This window comes from Neoarius graeffei, chromosome 25, assembly GCF_027579695.1.
Source record: "Neoarius graeffei isolate fNeoGra1 chromosome 25, fNeoGra1.pri, whole genome shotgun sequence".
NCBI lineage: Eukaryota > Metazoa > Chordata > Actinopteri > Siluriformes > Ariidae > Neoarius > Neoarius graeffei.
In genome coordinates, this window is record NC_083593.1 from 5635313 (window position 1) to 5656640 (window position 21328).

The 21328-nt window shown below is 43.0% G+C and overlaps 1 protein-coding gene across 6 annotated transcripts in view; it reads left to right on the plus strand.

Moving 5' to 3' along the window:
• Nucleotides 1-21328, plus strand: part of msi2a (musashi RNA-binding protein 2a) — a 325090-nt gene that overhangs the window by 97659 nt on the left and 206103 nt on the right. For all 6 annotated transcript variants that reach the window (XM_060909349.1, XM_060909354.1, XM_060909350.1 and 3 more), the window contains exon 6: nt 3562-3654. In XM_060909349.1, coding sequence (XP_060765332.1) covers nt 3562-3654 — 93 coding nt within the window. The remainder of the gene's footprint in view (nt 1-3561; nt 3655-21328) is intronic.

Consider the following 21328-nt stretch of genomic DNA (forward strand, 5'->3'; position numbering starts at 1 on the left):
TTTAAAAAAAAAGAACAATTATTGAATTTAAGACCACGTGGCCCTAAATTCTCTGCTGTTTTTTCCTGCTTCACCATGACCCAGTTCAAGATATTACGTCATGCATGACATGATGGGCTTTCCCCATTCACGCAAGGCATTGTGGGATACAAATTTGAAACAGGAGAGAAAAAGGGAGGACGTGAACGTGCGAATGAAACGTGAAAGACCGACTACAGTAACGGAAAGTGAGAAGAAAAGACGTTATGTTATATATGAAAGAAAGGAAACTCGGAACCAAACTAATAAATATCGGCGCTCAGCGAGCACCTCGGTGTGATCAGCAGTTGGTTTTGTGACACAATGATGGAACTGTCAGCGCACGGTCAAAGGCAAACCTGCGCATGCGCAAACACACACGGACTTCCTCTGTCTGCTTGACTTTGCGGAGCGAGCAATTTCATGGACATTATTTGCTCAGGAATCCCCTCAAATTAAATAACTTCCCAGCCACAGAATGGCCTGAGCTTTTTGAGATTTTACCGAAATAAACATGTATCACAATGACCAAATTTCAGAGGGAACTAAATTTCACTGATTTTATGAAATTGAAAGGTCGTCTAGCTTCAAGTAATTTGCATAATGGTTGAGAGAAATGTTTGAGACAGAGTTGCCATTGGTTTCCACATCTCTATTCAGAGAGATTGTACCTGTTGTAAAAGATGAATCTGATGTGGCACTGGGAGTTCCCCTCAGGCGAAACGGACAGAGAAAGTGAACAGGGGCAAACCTCATATTGCTTTCGTTCATTCATTTACAGTAGCACATGTCGAGGTGAATTCAGAGCCTATCCCGGGAATACTGGGCCAGAGGCAGGAATTCATCCTGGTTCAAACTGGGGGTGTATCCATCCATCGTGCTATGTCTCCTGAATTATTAATCCCTTTCTTTACTTCCGTCTCTTAGTCTTTTCCTGTGTGTGTGTGTGTGTGTTTGGTATTGTAGAGAAATGGAGCAATAGGGGAGCATAATTCTATTTCAGCTTCTGCAGAAATCCCATCAGCCTCTGGGGCAGCCCTGTCACAGCCCATAATAACGGAGTCAAAAAACTAAAGCAGAGGCAGAAAAAAGAAGCCAGTGAGGGAGCCGAGTCAGTTTATCCATCAGGTGTTGCAAGGGAAGATGAATGTAGGAGAACTTGAACATCTCTAAAACACCGGTCAGGGCTGATGAAAGTGAGGGACGGTGTTAAACGAGCACACACGGTCTTTATCAGGACCGATAAACCCGGCGGGGGCGGGGGTGGGAGCGGGCATTTGCATGCTGGCTGGATGCCATCCAAATGGTGTGAGCTCACATGCAAAGTAGAAGTGAGGGAGTGTTTCCCTGGACGTGTGTGTGTGTGTGTGTGTGTGTGTGTGTGTGTGCACGCACACAGCAGGAGGAACACAAAAGTGTGTTTGTGTGTAATGAAGAAGGAACACACAGACATTTTTGCAAATGTGTGGTTGACCTGGGAAACCCTCCACATGGTGATCTCATGATGTCTCCTACACACATTAGCTGCTTCTTGAAATGCATCTCAACTCGGGTGGTGATGTAATATCGAGATCATGATCAGTTACGTCACATGCCCCTTTTCCACCAAAGCAGTTCCAGGGCTGGTTCGGGGCCAGTGCTTAGTTTGGAACCAGGTTTTCTGTTTCCACTGACAAAGAACTGGCTCTGGGGCCAGAAAAACCGGTTCCAGGCTAGCACCAACTCTCTGCTGGGCCAGAGGAAAGAACCGCTTACGTCAGTGGGGGAGGGGGCAGAGTTGTTAAGACCGCGAAAGATCGCCATTTTTAAGCGACGAGAAGCAGCAGCCGTACAAACTCGAAGTCATCCATTATTATTATTGTTGTTGCTGCTGCTGCTTCTTGCGCGTTGTTTTTGCTTCGATATTCACGCCAAGGTTTATGCAAACGTAGCGACGTAACTGACGTATACAGCAACGTAATGACGTGGCTTCCCTTAGCACCGCGAGCTATGGAAAAGCAAACTGGTTCTCAGCTGGCTCGCAAGTTGAACGAGTTGTGCACCAGCACTGGCCCCGAACCAGCCCTGGAAATGATTTGGTGGAAAAGGGGTAACAGTGCACTTTTCATTACCGATCATCAGGTATTTTACAGTTTTAACAATTTCAAATGAACTGATTAACAGCTTTTGTGAATTTTTTTTTAAACTCTATTAAATAATAGAATATACATTTTGGCAGCCAGTTTTGTTCGCAGCTTCAGCTAGTTTTTACTTTGTGACCTTTTTTTTTTTTTTCTTTCAACCAGGCAATTAAATGTTCATTGAGAGATTTAATGGTACTTTGTGAGCAGGAAAAAAAAATCTAGTTTTTTTTGTTTGTTTTTTCTCCTCACTCTATTAGTCCTTTTTGGCTAATTGTACAATTCGGTTTGGGTACCCCCCCCCAGAAATCAACACGCACATTCCTCATCCTCAAAAGCCGGGATCGTCGAGCTTTTATTTATTTGTTTGTTTTGTTTCCTCCTGCTGCTGTCTGAATTGAGCGACTGTCTGCAAATGTGTTTTAATTTCGTTCAAGCTGCAGAAGAGCTTTAAAGATGTGCTTTGCTGATCCCGGTTTCCAGAGAAACTGCGTTATTCCGGCTCGCCGAGGTGCGAGGGTGCATCCGTAAGAGTAAATGTTTGGATTTTATGCTACGTAAACACAATCACACACATCTGTTTGTGTCTCAGGGAACTGTCTGTCCTCCAATTTCTCACTCTCTCACACGCACCGCTGCACTTAGCTTCATATTTTTTGCACTGCTTCCCCCCCCAACCTCCTCCTTCTAATGCTCCATATATTCTCAGCTGAGAATTAATCGAGGCTTTAATGTACTCTGATTTTTCCCCTTTGTGCTGCTTAATTGTGTTTGCAAAGGGAAGGGGACGTGCGCTTCGTGCTGTTATTGTCTTATACACTGAATGTTGGATGGCTGATAGAAAAGACCTGAGCGTTTTGCCAAACAAATAAACATGCCAGAGGTTTAACAGGGTGGAAAAGGTGCTCTAATGGGGCTGTGTGTGTCTCTTTACGGGGACAGAGAATTACCACAGCAACTACGATGAGATGTTCTCGACAAAAACCCAGGCCCCGGAAGAGGAAATGCATTGAAACGTATAGAGGAGTGTAATTAAGTCTTGTGCTCATTTTAACTTTGGGCCCATGAGGATTCGTGTGTGTGTGTTCTCAAGTACTGTAAAAGGTGATCATGAAGAAGTGTGTGTGTGTGGATAGCCAAAAGACTCAAACGTGGCATTTAAATGAATGAACGTTTCAAAATTGGATCACCTTGAAATATATTTCCATATTTGATGATATTCAGGCCATTGAACAAAAGAGATGGAGGGACTGAGATCATCTCATGATGCTGTTAGTAAATAAATCATGGGACTCTACATGCATGAGGTCACACCCCTGGGTTATACTGCTGCAGGAGAATTTTTTTTTTTTTTAAAGTGCTGGTGTATTAATGTGTCTGTCTCTCTCTCTCTCTCTCTCTCTCTCTCGCTCTCGCTCTCCAGATGGTCACAAGAACGAAGAAAATATTTGTTGGTGGTTTGTCAGCGAACACAGTGGTGGATGATGTGAAGCAGTATTTTGAGCAGTTCGGGAAGGTAAGTGAATCAGATTGATGTGTCACGCACACACACACACACACACACACTCTGAAGCTCTGCTAAGTTCAGCTGGCCGTTATCAAGAAACCTCAGTGGCACAAGCAAGCATCTCATGGGACGTTAAGATTCAGTTTCATTTCCTTCATCCCTTTCGTTTGGACTCTCCTCTCCTCTTCCAGTGAGATGTCATTTCATAGCCCATGTTCATTTCTTTAGTTTTGCACTGAAGGGTAATGTCCTGTTCAGCTGAACCATCTCTGTAATCTGCTGGAGGACACACTGGGACGTCCTGTTGACTATTGAGGTATTTCACCTGACGTCACAGGGTCACGTGACATCCCGGTGTCCGCCATTTTGAACGTCAAGCTAGCTAATGTCAACAACAGTAGCTGGTATGTTACTGTAGCAGTGTTTACGTTCAGTCATTTGGATGACTGTTAAAACCTTTCAGTCTCAAGTTTTTCCTTTACTGGATTTACTAGTTTACTGCGCTAGCGCGCCGGGCGCCGGCAGGTTTTAACAGTCATCCAAATGACTGAACGTAAACATTGCTACAGTAACATACCAGCTATGATGTTGTTGACATTAGCTAGTGCTAACAGCTAGTTGCTAGTACACTGCTACAACACAGACACCGACCCTAATAATACAGTTCTTGGTCATTGCCTGGTAACAGCAAATTTATAACGGGCCATGTCTCAACAGACTAAGAAGTTATTTCAATGACATTTAATAACATTTTGTTTATCCTGAGGACCGAAAGTAAATGAAAATGTGAACAAACCTTAGCTGTAATAAGATGGCGACCACCGGCTCCAGGGACGACCCGCTGATGTAGGCATGTTACCCAGCCTGACACAAAATATTTGTAGGCATCCAAACTCTTATACGCTTTCAGATCAATACCTGTGTATGGCGATGGGTTTTTAACGACATAGGTATACAGATCATGTGGGCCGAAGTCAGGTAAAGACGAGGGCTTCGTGTGCTTCCGTACGTCAGTGAACAATCCTGGTGGAAGCAGGCAAACGTCGTTCTCTAAGCCTGCTAACCTCAATTTTTGCAAATACCTCTCCCTCTGCTCGCCCTGTAAATGCCCTACGTCGCTGGATAGTGAAGGTGTTTTCTGCATCTCGCTCCTTTTTCTTTTATGTTTTTCGTTTGTCGCCTTCCTCGCATTCAAACTGATTCGAGCCGTGCTGTCCAAAATGGCAGCATCACATGACTTGGTCACGTGGGTGAAATACCTCAATAAACCTAAACCATAGAGCTGAACTGAGCAACAGTTTACAGGCGGCCATCTTGTACAACCAGAATCTGGGGTGTCTCTTATTTATTTATTTTGTAATTCAGCATCATTCATTTTGAAGCCATTAGTTTTCTTTTTTTACAGACATGTAAAAGTTTTTTCCTTTACCTGACATGTTTCGACGGTGTAACTTCCGTCTTCATCAGAGGGTCACCCGGATGTTGATGTGTGACGTGCTTTTGTAATCAGCTGATGTTATGGAGGTGTGACCTCCCTGTCAACATTGACAGGTCGGCCACACCTCCCGCTGTCAGTGTTGCCCCCTCAGGACGGTGCTCCAGGTGTGGGAGAGCATGTATGCCCCCTCATCCCTGTTTATTGTTCTTGGGCTACGCGTTCTGATTTCTATTCAGAAATCATCAGCTGATTACAAAAGCACGTCACACACCAACATCCGGGTGACCCTCTGATGAAGACGGAAGTTACACCGTTGAAACATGTCAGGTAAAGGAAAAAACTTTTACATGTCTGTAAAAAAAAAAAAAGAAAACTAATGACTTGATTTAATAAGAAGACATAATGAACGTGACGCATCTATCATTTATTTTGGTTTCCTTGAAAATCTTTTTAATTGTGATTTTTAATAATGTTAGCTTAACGATGATGCTTCAGGCGAGACTTTCTTTGTGTCCTTTCTCAGAGAAAAGAATCGGCTTTAGAGACACGGATACTAAAGGATCAGTTGATCTCGATCCCATCGGACACCTCTGAGAATGAATAAGCTTTAAAATGATATTTGAGGGAAAAAAATTACTTGAAGTGTTTGAGATGCAGTTCTTAGCTTTGTAGATGCTGTGGAAAAAAAGGTGCACGTCAGATGTAAGATAATCCGAGTGAAAGTGTGGACTTTTTATGGTTTGCTTTGACGTCTGATCTGAATATGATGGATATGGTGGAAATATGTTGTTTCTGTGTAAGTGCTGTCTTCTTGGCAGAAAGTGGATTATCTCATACATGTAAGGTGTGTGTGTGTGTTGCTGAATGTGCATGAAGACTGTTGTCTTTGGGTCGCTGTTTGTATAAATAAAGCCGAATGGGCGTCGACACCGCGGTGTTTAGTGTTTTCCCGACTCTGCTGCTAATCAGCTCAGCCTCGCTGCAAATCTCAACTTGATTGAATGACTTGATTGGCTTTGATTATACAACCGTGTTTTTTTTTTTTTTTCCTCTGTTTCATTTGGGTTTTTTTTGTTTTTTTTCTTTCTTTTTTTGAGGAATCCTCACACTCACGAGGGGATAAACAAATCAGTGTGATTGAGAGCGCCACTCAAATCAGACACACTGCTGCGTGTGTCTGTGTCTGTGGTCAGCTGATGGGGGGGTGGTCTGTCTGTGTCTCTCTCTCTCTCTCTGTGTGTGTGTGTGTGTGTGTGTGTGTGTGTGTGTGTGTGTGTTTTAACAGCCATGTTTCTCCAGCACATTTATTAAATGCCCTGACTTTCCACTACATCCTGCCATTATCTCGGATTAAGAAAGTAAGGAGAGGGAGGGAGGAAAGGTGGAGAGAGAATAGGGGAAAGGATGGAGGGGGGAAGCATCAGTGTGTGCGTGTGTGGTGGGTGGTGTCACATTGTGGTGAGGAAACAGGTGGTACGAGCACTGAGGTCACGTGAGATTCTCCTTTCTCCTTCTGACACACACACACACACACACACACACACACACACACACACACAGAGCTGTCTGCAGTCTGTGTGTCACCTGTAATGGGGTGTGTGTGAGAGAGAGAGACAGGTATAGAAGCTTTGCTGAGCCGACAACTCGGCATGACTCCAGTGTAAATCCCAGGCAGCTTTAGAGTGAGTGGATTTCTCCTGCTGCTTTTCCAGAAGACCACAGCACTCCAACACGCGTCTCCTCTCATCTCCACTTCCTGCTTTCCATGCTTTTCTATAACATTTGCATCAAAGATGAATCAGGTTTTTTTTGGGGGAGACCAAAGCTGAGTTTATACTAAACTGGTGCACATGTAGAACATCAGAATCTTGTTTTTTTTTTACTATTCCCCTGGATACTCCTCCTCCATAGCTGTATGAACTAATAGTAGTAATAATCCTGTAGTAAATGATGAATTTGTTCCGTGTATTATTGATATAAAAGATCAGTAAAACGCCTGAGGTCTTTAAATCCACGCTGCATCTGGAGGGAGGATGGAAGAGCCTGGCTGCAGGGCATGCCTTAAACCTGAATCACGCTTCAAAATGCTCAACACTCCAGGTGCATTTCACAGTCGTCCCGTTAATCGAAATCACTGAATCATAGCAGGTTCAGTGGTGTCATCAAATATTGAATCAAAATCACATCGAATTGTCTTAAATATCGAAATTGTATTGTATCCTCAAATATTGAAATGCTGTTGCCTTAAGAATCTAAATTTTCTATTATATTCAGCAAGAATATACAAGAATTCTGTGTTTACAATCGACGTCACTTCCGATAGTAATCTGCTTCAGATTTCCAGCTGACAGTCAGGCATCGTATTTGTTTACAGTCACTTTGCAGTAGTTTCTTGTGTTTGACCTCTAGATATGCCAGATTGTTGCTCTGTTTGGATGTTCAAACTGATCAAATCGAGAAAAAGACAACAGGTTTTATAGGATATCAAAAGAAGTCGTGCATGAGGGTGAAAGAACGACAAGTGTCTCAAAAAGACGCCGTGAAAAATGGCTCACTGTGTTGGAAAGGAATCGAGACTCCACCTGCTCGTGTTTTGCAGTGATCATTTTGTTAAAGGTACGTACATCGTGATAGTTTATGGATCTAAAATCAAAACTTCTCATGTTACTACCTCAGGCACAGAAAGAAAAGAATCATGTATTTTTATTATCTTACCCAGCCATACAATCACAGTGACCTGTTATCACTTCGCCATCATCTTTAAGAACCGCCCAAGTCTCCAAAGGAGTGACTGTCGATCGTTGTGAACGGTTGACCTTGTGTGAAAGAACGATGTCGGTTCATAAGTCTGAGCTACGTTTGAAATATCATGAAATAAAATGTAAGTTATCGTTGCAAAAATGCTTACAGCAGCTCCGACTCGAATCACATCCGACACTTCAGCTTACATTACTCACCCTCGCAAAAATAAGACGATTATTGTCCTTTAGAAGTCTGATTCTAACATCAGGAACCCAGCTCAAATGAAAAAGTCATCAGCTTCAAGACACTTGAAAGCTTTTGTTTGATTCTTCATGTAAAACGATGTTTGGACGACCAGATAATTGGAAATGTCCGGAAACTGTTTGTTGAAATCACTTGAAAGGTCTGTCTTTTTTTAAACTGTTGGGGTCCAATCCATCGCATAAATGTATTTCCTTGATCTCTCGGTTTTGCTTTTGGTTCTAGTTTGTTAAAGGTAGACTGCCTTTCAGATTTTTTAAGTGTAGGTCATAAAAAGAATTTTCCCCGACACCCAATTACTTTTGTTTAGTGGACTGAAAGCTATTGAATTCGAATCACAGACTTTCAATTTTTTTTTTAAATGGAACAATTAATGAATTTCAGGCCACGTGGCCCTAAAGTCTCCCCCCCCCCCCCCCCCCCCACCACTTCACCATGACCCAGTTCAAGATACTACATCATGCATCACGTGTTGGGCTTTCCCCGTTTGCGCAAGGCATTGTGGGATACAAATTTGAAACAGGAGAGAAAAACAGAGGACGTCAGTGTGCGAATGAAACGTGAAAGACCAACTACAGTAACGGAAAACGAGAAGAAAAGACGTTATGTTCTATACGAAGGAAAGGAAACGCGGGACCAAACTAATAAATATCGGCGTCAGCGAGCACCTCGGTGTGATCAGCTGTTCGTTTAGCGACAGAATGATGGAACTGTCAGTGCACGCTCAAAGGTAAACCTGCGCATGTGCACACACACGGACGACTTCTGTCTGCTTGACGGCACCAGACTGCACTTTTCCTTGTTGAGGTGGAACCATCATCTCCTCTCCCTTGAGTATACATCTTTAGACTAGGTATGGAAACGAACTAAAGATACACCGCTTGCACCTTCTCATACTGGCACATACTGGACATCCTCTTGGGTGCACCATCATCCAAGTGACGAGGTATGTTTTTGTATGATGAGGTGGAGAATCCATCCCTGAAGCTTCCGTTGTCCGCACTGAGAAGGAAGGAGAGCGATGGTCATCATTGTGTTATTATTTCAGATCACCTTGGAACTGGTTTGGCAATATTGCCCTAGAAGTGAGGGGGAGAGACACCTCTGGCTGTTTGTGGACTCCTACACTTCAACAGGAAGACAGGAATGTTGAAGGTTAAATAAATAAATAAAATATGACCTGTTTAGCGATGATAAATTTGTTTTGGTGCCGTCAGTAATCTGATATCACGCCTGACATTTTGTGCACGTTAAGATTGGGTAAATGGCAGAGGGGGTTGTGGGGTTATGCGGATGTGGTTGGTTGTGAGCTGGAGCGTTCTGGTCCAGACTTCAAAACATTTCATTTAGCATTCCTGCCCAAGCACTAGCGTTTAATAACAATGTTTGAGCTGATCAGGTGTACCAAATAAAACCACTTTTGATGTACGTTAGCGTCGCTGCCCTGACTTCCTGCTTCGAGAAACACAAACATGTGGGTGTGAACAGGAATAAGGTTTGATTTGCCGTTTGGTTCCAGCCTGAGATCATGACTGAAAAGGGAGAAGTTTATGTGCTGAGTGAAGATGAGGTTTAGAAGAACAGCGTGTGCACGCCGGAGCTCAGACAGACTGAGGTTTTCCTCAGACGGCTTTGGTTACAGCTGGACATTTTCATAACTTTACATTTTATTGCCCAGGCATCACCTCACACACTCCGTGTGGAAAAGTCTTCCATTTGCCTAGTGGTCAGCCTTTCTTTCCGTTCTCTGCTGCGCTGCGATTCCATATGAAGCACATGAGGTGTTTTACACGAGTCCCTCCAGGGGCTGGAGCCTTCCTCACATTTTACATTTATTTTCATTCTTTCAGCAGACACAGAAGGGCAATCCGAGCAACACGCTCTGCAACTATCTCCATGTTCAGGTGTGTGTGTATAGAAAATATAAATAATGGGTCATTCTAGAATTTGGGGTACATTTTGCATCTGTGAGAAATCTTTATTTTCCACTAAAGAAATCTTTATTGAATCAGTTTTAAGCACTAATGTAAACTATGACAACCTTTCACCAATAGCTATGCTTTATTTCCATTTTAGACCCAATTTATCCATGAAACATTCACAAAATGACCATCCCCCCCCCACAAAGTCTATTTTCTGTATTATGTGAAATTTTAGTCAAAAAAAAATTTTTTTTTTAAATCTGTCCCAATGTTATTGTTAACTGTTATAAAACTGCATACAATCCACAAAGACTTTGAATAATACGCATGACACCTGCACCAAGCGAGGTCACTTCCTCTGGTGGGAAACTTCAGAAAGGCAATGAGGTACGTTATGTTTCTTCTCTCATTAATTTGAACAAAATGTTGAGGATTTTACACCAATGGTAGATTAATGATTCGTCAACTCTGTTATTGTGATATTAGAGTGACTCTCCTGCTCACTTTTATTTATTTATTTATTTATTTTTAAACAGTATGATTAAAATCCATAAAATTCTGGTTTTGTACACGCCATGTGGTAGCTAGTTTGAGGTTAGCATGTGGAATTGAGAGAAAATGGTGGAAAATGTCAACTCTGTTTTCGTCAGTTCTGTTAATGGATTGCCCAGTTTAACGATAACAGAGTTGACGATGACTAACGGGTTCGACACTTGAAATATACCTGCAGTTATAGAATGGGCCACATAACCGTTATTTTGATACAAGCCATGTTTTATGATGCAGCTTTCAAGACCCACATGGGTCAGATCTTCATTTCAGATGATCTTACGACAAGATCCAGAGATTCTGAATTTCTGTGAGCGTGCAGCTCCCTTGCAGTTCACCTTCTTTAAAAACTGCTGCTGTAATCATTAACGCTGTCCTATACACACACCCCGTCTGCTTGTACTGAACTAGGACGGGGTGATTTATGATAATTTTGATATTGTAATAAATTATGCCACAGTGCACTTTTTAATCCACATTATGGATATGTTTTTAATAAATTAAATTATTAAAAATAATTACAATCTGACAAACTGGCTGGTGCGATGCAGAAAATTTTGTATTTAAGATTAAAATTGTAAAATGTGGCATTTCTTTACAAAGATCTTGAGAAATTTTTTCTTGTTTGTACACTACCGTTCAAAAGTTTGGGGTCACTTTGAAATGTCCTTATTTTTGAAAGAAAAGCACTGTTCTTTTCAATGAAGATCACTTTAAACTAATCAGAAATCCACTCTATACATTGCTAATGTGGTAAATGACTATTCTAGCTGCAAATGTCTGGTTTTTGGTGCAATATCTCCATAGGTGTATAGAGGCCCATTTCCAGCAACTCTCACTCCAGTGTTCTAATGGTACAATGTGTTTGCTCATTGCCTCAGAAGGCTAATGGATGATTAGAAAACCCTTGTACAATCATGTTAGCACAGCTGAAAACAGTTTAGCTCTTTAGAGAAGCTATAAAACTGACCTTTCTTTGAGCAGATTGAGTTTCCGGAGCATCACGTTTGTGAAAATGGCCAGAAAAATGTCTTGACTATATTTTCTATTCATTTTACAACTTATGGTGGTAAATAAAATTGTGACTTTTCATGGAAAACACAAAATTGTCTGGGTGACCCCAAACTTTTGAACGGTAGTGTATATAAAATGAATTTTATTATTTCATATATCGCCCACCTCTACAGTGAACGTCCTTTCAACACTTTGACTTTACAGTATACAGTTTGAAGATGAATGATTGATCGACTTTGTCATCGTTGGATCATCTGTTTCCTTGCGACCGTCACCTCTGGCTTGTTCATTACAGATTTAAATCTGTAAATCTGCTTTGTGACGGTGTCTGCTGTTAAAAGTGCTGTAAAATAACATTGAAATGTTGTAAGAGAAGCAGGAGCGAGAATAAAGTTGGGAGGTTTGTTTCAACCTCAGGGATCCCTGAGTGAGACTAGTTTAGTTTCAGCGGTAAGAGTCTGACAGCCTCCATCATCGTTTTATCCGATTCCTCCTGCTGTTGCTGCCCTCGGGCTTCCTCGCAGATTCGCCTTTGAACCCGGTCGTGAAATTGTGTGCCTTTGAGAGATAGGGAGGTAGTGGGAGGCCCGTGATTGAGTTAATAGTTTATAGATGGTTGGAGCCGGTTCCTGAGCTCTGATCTCTGAAGGTGGATAGTTGCTGTTTAAATATCTACCAGCACTTTTGGTTGCACTGACTTCCTTGATCATCTGTTTGCTTGGGTTTCTATATCAGGAGCGTGTCTGTCTGTCTGTCTGTCTGTCTGCATGGGTGAGATTGTTGCCTGCAGACTTCCCAACTTCCATGGATTGGGGAACTGCAATTTTTTTTTTTTTTAAATATTTTGGTCAAAGTTTTTTGAGGAAAACTAGTGACTGGTGTAAAGTTTCTACACTCTGTGACTACAAAGGGTTCTGGTTGAGGATCTTGAAAATGTTTATACTTTTCGTGTGCGCGTGCATCCTCAGCCATTCAGCTGATGGATGTTTTTCCTAAACCCCTCCCACTGCTTCTGTTTTAATACTTGACCTGTTTGCAATGGGGCTTTTCCACTACCAACGTGGCCGAGTTGGGCTGAGCCGTGCGGTGCTGAGTTGTGCTGAGTCGAGCTGAGTGGGGCTGTTGGAGTTGCATTTCAACTACAACCGCGCTGAACCGTGCTGGCTAGAAGTGGGTGGACACATTGGGTGGAGTTAGCGAAAGTGGGTGGACATCACGTGATGTCGTTAGGCGGCGCAAACAGTGACATCAGTGACCTTTTAAGCGGTAGTCTCACAACCCGGATAGTAAACAATAAACATGGAGGACATGAGGTCGTTAGTGTTGCTGGTCTTGGTGCTAGTTTTCTGATTATCTTTGTCGTAATTCTTCTTCTTCCGGGTTTACGGTGTTTACAGATGGTGGTTAAAGATCCCAGCGTGCTCACGGGGCGTGTGTGGGCATGTGAGGACACTCCTCCTCACCAATCAGTGCACAGGGGAGTATCTCCTCACGCCCCTAGCCCCACTCGGCTCGGTTGGGCTCATTTCAGCCCCACTCCAAAACCGTGTGAGTTTTGGGTGCTGAGTAAGGCTGAAGTGAGCTCAGTCGTGCTGCTCTGAGGTAGTCGAAACGCGAGCCGTGTTGAGCTGAAGTGAGCTGAAAAAGGGTAGTGGAAAAGGCCCACAAGACTGAATCCAGTTGCTGATGATTTCCCGACGGTTTCCTCGCCCCTGTTGTGGCGACAGAATGAAGGTGTGAGACGTCTGGACGCACGTCATGTCCCACCACTTTTAAATTTGGCATCCTGTTAAAAGGCTCTGGCAGAAGTCATCGTCACCTCGACACACCTACATCACAATATCAGCCTTTAAAAATATCAGCCTCTCTAAAAGACCCGTTTGCTGGGATACATGGGGATTTTTTTTTTTTTTCTCTCCAGTAAATGTGTATAAACCTGAGAAAGGGGCCTTAATAACTTGTTCCTGGTGCAATCCTTAAATGAGACAGTAGGCCCTTGGAAATGAAATGCGGCCTGCGGGTATTTCCTCCACCACTCCGTGGCGTGTGCACGTTCTGGCCGAGCGGCTCCAGGTGACAGGTGATGTGTGAAAGTGGCATCTTGAGAGCCGATGCTGTCTGAGTGGCAGCCTCTTCTCCAGCACAGCTTTCTGTGGACAGCCAAATGTGATCCAATATTATAGTGTCACCCTCCAACCTGCGCTGGGGAAACACACACACACACACACACACACACACACACACACACACACACACCTACCTTCAGCTTTTATTGTTGAGCCGAATAGCACTGACTTTTTTTTTTCTCCTTGCCAAACTGCCAGCATCTCGCAGCTTTGTCAGAATCGATGTTTTGTCCTCTCGAGACAGCATGTTTTTCTTTTTTATTGGGTTTTTGTGTGTTTTGTGAGTTTAAACCCCAACTCTGACACGTGTAAGAATCTTGGTGTTCATTAAATAAAAAATAAATAAATTGGTGAATCAGAGCATGCAGATGATTTCATCACCCTGCATCATCACACACTCATGAGTTTTATACATCACAAAAAGGTGTGGCTTGCGCCTTTGTAAAAGCGATGGGGGGTGGCCTGTGCCTCTGGAAAAGTGACAATTAAAATTAAATTATTTCATTTTAATTGTCCAAAATGGAATATCATATTGTATCAAATCAGTCTTTTCTACAATAAACATATCCTGGATAATGAGATGCAGATCACATTATCTCCGAAGGACATGTGTGCGTACGTGTATATATACACACACACGCGCAAAAGAACTGCACATCTGTTTCCAACAAAGTTTTTGCAGAGGTTTGCAACTAACTTTGGGAGCATCTGCTTAAAGCGGGCAGTGTGTGCCTTGCTGACAACATCTAAATAAGAGCAGAAACCAAGCTTGAGCCTGGAGAGAGAGAGAGAGAGAGAGAGAGAGACTCTAAACAAGAAGATACGACTGCACCTTTACGGAAAGTCTATATCTCACATCCAGGTTAAAAAAAAAAAACCAACAACTTTGCAGCGTCTCTTGGGACAGCTGCCTCCGATACTCTGTACTTATGAAACGGCAGGAGGAAATGCCCTTGTGTTACTCTTCACTTCTTTTGTCCATTTCTCCTGTGTGTGTGTGTGTGTGTGTGTGTGTGTGTGTGAGAGAGAGAGAGGGAGGAATGAGTCCTTGTTTGTGCCCTAATGAAGCCTCTGAGGTATTGAAGCATGGTGTGGGCAGTGACGACAGCACACACCTGGAGGTAGAGGAGGTGTGTGTGTGTGTCACTTCTGTGAAAGTGTATCAGGGGAGAGAGAAGAATTCTTCGCAGTGGATATATCAACAACTTGCCTCAGATTAGGAGGATTTGTGTCTCGAGCAAGGATTCATTCTTCATTTTCCACACTTATACCACCGTGTGTGTGGGAGGGAGTGGTACAGGAAGGTGGTTTTATCTCTCCTGAATGCTGCAGGCTGCATAGGTAAACAGTGAATCCCTCGAGGATGGTGGTATAAGAGCTGATCTCTCTGCCTGTTTAAAAATAAAATCAATAAGAATTCTGAATAATTGGAAAACAAAGAACGATCCCCTGTTTAGTTTGAGGTAATTTTACATAAACGGCTACAGTCGCTCCACACTATACTGAGCTTTTAGAATTCAGTAACTGATCTGTTTTTCTTCCTGCTTCCTGTGTCACGCCATAAAGCAGCATTAACTCTTCAGATTTGATATTTATAGTGTTGTCATTATTGTATATGCAAATGCGCCAATAAATAAATAAAATAAATCTACTTTTAAATCTATTCCTGCCCTGGTCTGTTTTTCCAAACCCTGAAACTCTTTCCACTGAGAGTCCAGCATGTGACTCAGCTCACAAACAGCTTTCCCACTTAACCTGAAAGATGTGCGCTGCATCACCAAAACCACAAGTGACGTGTCGTCTTAGAAAATGGTTTGCATCTGATGCGTTTAGTTCGTAACTCTGGGGGTCCTGGAAACATTCTGTCTCGAGGTCTAAGAAGCTGAGAGACTCTTTAGGAACTCTGAACTATTGAAGGGTTCAATCAAACCTTTGGAAAACCATTTTTATGTAAAATTGTGTCGAATCGTACTGTACAATCGATGGCCACTTATTTTGACATATTCTTATAACATGGCAAGATGCTAAATGCTCTGTCGTGGTAGACTGGCCTTCAACTTTTTTTTTTTTTTTTACTTTTTTTTTTTTTTTGAAGCGCAAATGCATTTGAGAAAGCCCTTGGCAGCAGTAATAAGTTTTTAGCAAATCTGTGACACCCAGCGTAGTAAATATAGTAGTTGTGTATGTGTGGACTAAACTGTGGTGCCAAGCAATTATTTTTTTTTTAAACCGTCCCGGCTGCTCATCCGTTTCTGTTCTACACAAGGAAATGCAGACAGGCGGCTGAGTTCAGTGCAATTTAAGGCATGATTAGTTTAGGTATTCCAGGCCGCTTCGTTCTCTTCCTCTTTGCTTTTGTTTCAGGCTGACTCAGCGTGGCCCAGTTCAGCTCACGCACCTGCCAATTCCAAACATTCTTCCATGCCAACGGCAGCACAAAGCTATTTTGGATAGTTTCGATACGCCTGCGTCCCTCAGGCTGACAAAAGCATTTTAATTAAGGCGAATTTTTCTGCCCGTCCGTTCCAACGCTTTCTCCAGCGGCCACCCGTGCAAAACAAACCACGAGCTCAGGGAGCGAGAGGAGATGCCGGTGCTGGAGCAGAACACAGGAATGGGGATTCGTTAACAGCTCCTGAGTTGGGCTGCCCAAGCACCATGCCACCTATTAACCAAAACGGATGCAGATCACAGGAATCGGAGCCAGATAGGGCAGGTGTGGAGGCAGCGAGTAAACTCACACTAGCCAGACAGAGTTGGAGTGTGAGCCAGGACCGAGAGAGACGGATACTGAAACAGATACAGGGTAAATGAGGAGGCTTAACCAAGGGAGCGCTTACATTTACAGTAAACACTTACAAAGTGCTCCAGTTAAACATTTAGCTGGAAAATTAATCTGGGTTCTTGAACCCAAAAATGATCAGATGCACAGAAACTTGGACACCATGCACTTAAAAAAAAAAAACTGGCAGATTCGGAACGAAATGGGATCTTAAATGTGCACAAATCTTTCACTTTTTTTCATTAGCAAATTATTTTAAAGGGCATCAATATTAGTAAAATTAGGGCGGCACGGTGGTGTAGTGGTTAGCGCTGTCGCCTCACAGCAAGAAGGTCCGGGTTCGAGCCCCGTGGCCGGCGAGGGCCTTTCTGTGTGGAGTTTGCATGTTCTCCCTGTGTCCGCGTGGGTTTCCTCCGGGTGCTCCGGTTTCCCCCACAGTCCAAAGACATGCAGGTTAGGTTAACTGGTGACTCTAAATTGACCGTAGGTGTGAGTGTGAGTGTGAATGGTTGTCTGTGTCTGTGTGTCAGCCCTGTGATGACCTGGCGACTTGTCCAGGGTGTACCCCGCCTTTCGCCCGTAGTCAGCTGGGATAGGCTCCAGCTTGCCTGCGACCCTGTAGAACAGGATAAAGCGGCTAGAGATAATGAGATGAGATGAATATTAGTAAAATTAATTAAATAATATGTGAATATTATTAAACCTGTACTGGGGCTTGAAATGGTTCTGTTGTCAGATATTTTAAGAATTTTAGCTGGTTTTTTTGTGGGTTTTTTTTTTCGTGGTATCAGATATATTCCATTCAGCTAGCATGATACTGAATGAGTCGAAGACGAGTAGCTGAATGGAATAGATCTGATGGATCGTGAAAAAAAAAGCCAGCCGTTGTTCTACATAAACACTCTTTATAGCTGCATTTTCAAAGGCCAACGCTAGCTTACCCGCGAGTTAGCGCGGCAGTGAAGTCACCTTCCAGTCGCTGTAGCATTCATCAGTAGCACAGGCTAACGATTGGGAAACTAAGATTCCCATCTCCAGACTCTTCTTCCACACTGCACGCTCACCACAGTGTTTTTCACTCAGACTTAAGTATTCATTTCCCTTTGTAATTTACCGAGTTACTTTTAAAATCAACATCGACAGCTGCACACTACGGAGCGACCTGGCAGCCAAAATTCTCTCAAAATCTTCCATGTTTAGTGATGCAAACCTGGCGGCCATGTTTGTTTACAAACCGTCAGTCACTCGCTAGTACAGAAGTTTTATATCTCCGACGTGTCTCTTTTCCAGTTTTTTGATGTCCGTTGGTATGTTTTTCCTCTTGTAAATGTGTGTGAAGAATGTATGAAGTTTTGGTAGCCTTTCGGGTGTTCAACACGTCTTCGGTTTCAGTTTATTTATTTAGTGCTTAGCTAATCCTAGCAGTAGCACTGGTCTTCTCTCTTTCCCGGCCGACAAAGAAATGATTGTGCGCTCGCACAGCAGAAAAGTTTTGTCATTGGATCTTTGCGTAAGCGCCGATGTGACGTCATGTTGTCTTGACAACGTGCAATATTATAACAATATTGCACACTCATTCTCCATTGGGTAGAGTGGCGTAATACATGGAGGATAAGCGATATGATATAACAATATTGTATGCCATCAGTAAACCCGTTAGAAGGGAATAGAACACATGCTTTTATTCCATGGAAAAAGTGGCCCATATGCATAATAATGCTTTTTCTTTCCAGAAAGGGCCGATTTGAAACACGCATCTATGATTCCAAGTTTGACTATAGACACGATCATATTTTAATTGCTAAAATATCATTTCTTGCTGTGGACATTTTATTCTGGCTTTATGCAGCAGAAGCACCCAGTGGAATAAAAGCCTTCAGCTATGTCAAGAATACTTTATTTGAATTGTATTGTGGCTTTTTTTCCTCCATGAGCTTTAGACAGAAAGTTGAAAAATGGACAGAAAATGTCAGCATTATTGTGTAAAAAGTCAAGTTGTCATCACAGGAGCTGAATGACTTCACCTACACACATATGCGCGCGCGCACACACGGGTCTCTGACTTTTTAAGAAGATGGTTTTCCACATTCATGAAAAAGTATTTTATTTTCACATTCTGGTCGGAAATATGAAATGATTCATGAAATTATGAATGAAGAACGCTTTTACACTCAAGAAATCATGCAGAAAGCGGGTCAAGAGCTTCAGCTAATGTTGACATTAAACATCAGGATGGGGGGGGGGGAGTGTGTTCTTGGGGCACGGGTGTTGGTGTCAGTCTAAGTATTTCAGAAAGTGCTGATCTCCTGAGATTTTCACACACGACTCTTACACTTGAGAATGGTGTGAAAAACAAAACAACAACAAAATCCAGTTCTGCTGCCAGAAACTCCTTTCTGAGAAGAGAGGAAAGCTGCAGTAACTTAAAAAAAAAAAAAGCACTTTTTACAATCATGGTGAGCAGACAAGCATCTCCGAATGCACAAACCTTGGTGTACAACAGCAGGAACAGGAACCTGAAGCTACACTGGGTACAAGATTGGATATTGTGTTGGCGCCACATGATGATCTGATTGAATAGTTGCATGAATGAGCAGGTGGTGTGTGTGTGTGTGTGTGTGTGTACTGAAACTTGACATGCTTTTAAACAGGCACATTTTAAAGGTTTAATTTCGTTAGTATAAATCACATCTTCACAAGTTCCTCTGTCCAGGTCTCATCATATCCGTAATGCTTGCGTTTCTCCTGAAATGTCACATGACCAAGTATTAGTCTCCCTAATACAGAGTCAATAGATCCATAAAGTTCACGTCCATAATTCTGGAGTTGTCCAAACCTCAGGGGGGAAAAAAAATCTCGAATTGCAGGGATATATTTACAGGACATTTCTTCCAGTGTAGATGACGTTATTTCGCGGACATGCTGACTCTGCTTTTCCTGAAACTAGAACTTTAGGCTTCCAGCTTTGAGTCATGTGACTTCGCAGACCAAGGGTTTTAGGTTCTAATGATTGGTTGGTTGATTAGTGAAAGTGTTGGTGCTGAATTATAAACTCGATGTTTAGGTGATTATGATGGAGCTGAGACTCTGTGCCTCAGAGTTCCTTCTGTCTGTCTGTCTGTCTGTCCATCTCTGTATCCGTACAGTCACGTTAGCCGGATCATTGCAGTAATTTTCAGCCGCCAGCCACCGTTCGTGTCTTCAGTCATGGAGGTAATCACTGTGACAGCTGGGTTGTGAGAACTGGCTCTGTTCCTGTGTATGGATGAGTGAGAAGCAGCTTTTGTCCTGTTCTATCATTGACCTGGAAAAGCCAGTGGGCAGGGCCAGAGAGAGAGCGCGAGCGCTCAGTCGGCTACAACACTCGCGCCGATTTGACCTTTTGTAAGAGCGAGCGAGTGAGTGAGGGAGACAGCGGCTGGATCTGCACGGATGTTTCCTCCCATGTGATCAGCGTGATGTGTATCTGACAGACTCTCATGCTTGTTGCATCAGTGACTCTCAAAGCAAACGTCAACTTGTTCAGGTCGTGTGTTTCTCACTCTCGGCTTAAGCAAACAAGGGCTTTGAAAAATCAAACCGAGCTTTTACTGAGAACAGCCAGTGTAGCTTACAGATTAGAAAATGTGCATCTCTCTCCACCCCACCCCCCCACCCCCAAATATTGCCCCTGGACTGACTGACTTTTTTTCTTTCTTTCTTTTTAAAATTTTAATTTTATTTTTTTTAAATACAGCAGAGCAACTTATGCTTTTATCATCAGCTTGTCGCATCAGTATAAATACAAACATTAAAAACAAGTAAACAAACAAGGCTACAGTGCTAACGTTTTAATTATGTGCAATTTAATTCTTTTAAATTGTTTTGAATATTTTTTTTTTTTTTTTTTTTGGTTGGTTATTGTAAACCAGTGCACCCTGAACCAATCGGAGCGTGTTTCACCAGGAGGTGGGACTCGGCAGAGGATTAATTAGCGACTTTATGCCAATGGAAGGCCCTCACAAGGATAGGAAACCGTGTATGCGCACATGTTCCTTGTTGCGTGCGCGTGCGTGCGTGCGTGCGCTAAGGAAGTGTAGATTTGACAACACACACTTCTGCTGGGGTGTCTCCTGCAGCTGCTCCTGAGAGGGGATTTTAGCAGTTTGTTCTGTTCCAGTGGTTTTTTATTTTTTAATTTTTTATACACACATGTATGCGTGCGTGTGCGCGCACACACTTCCCTCATCACACCTGATTCCCTCATCACACCTGATTCCATTTGACAAAAACCCCTATTGTCTTAATATTTTCGTATCTGTTGAAGACGACTGAAGTCTATATTCTGCCCATCTGTCACATCTGTTCTTCTCTCTCCTCTCTGTGCCTTTTGACACACACACACACACACACACACCCAGAGAGGGAGGCAGCATTCTGGCTCACAAGAGTTTTAATTTTGCTCTGGCGCCACGGAAACCGTTCCATAACCAATCAACAGGGCTTTTTAATGGAACCCCCAGGGAGCAGGACACACAGCAGCATCATGGCTAACCTTTCAGCGTTCTCTATGACTCAGCAGAGCCAGTGCGACACACGCTCGCTCACTCGCTCGCTCACTCACTCACTCACTCTCTCTCTCTCTCTCTCTCTCTCCCCAACACCAAAGCCTAGTCTGGATCTATATCAGTGATAGACATTCTAAAACCTCTCATTGATCCCCTCGCTCTTCATCCCATCTCCTGAGATGCTGTGTGTCTGAGTTGTGTGGTTCCCGTGGATATTTTGTGCGTGCATGCTTAGGTTTGGGCGGGCAGTTGCTGCAGTGAGGAGCTAATCTCCATTAGCTTGAACAGACCGCTTCATTAAC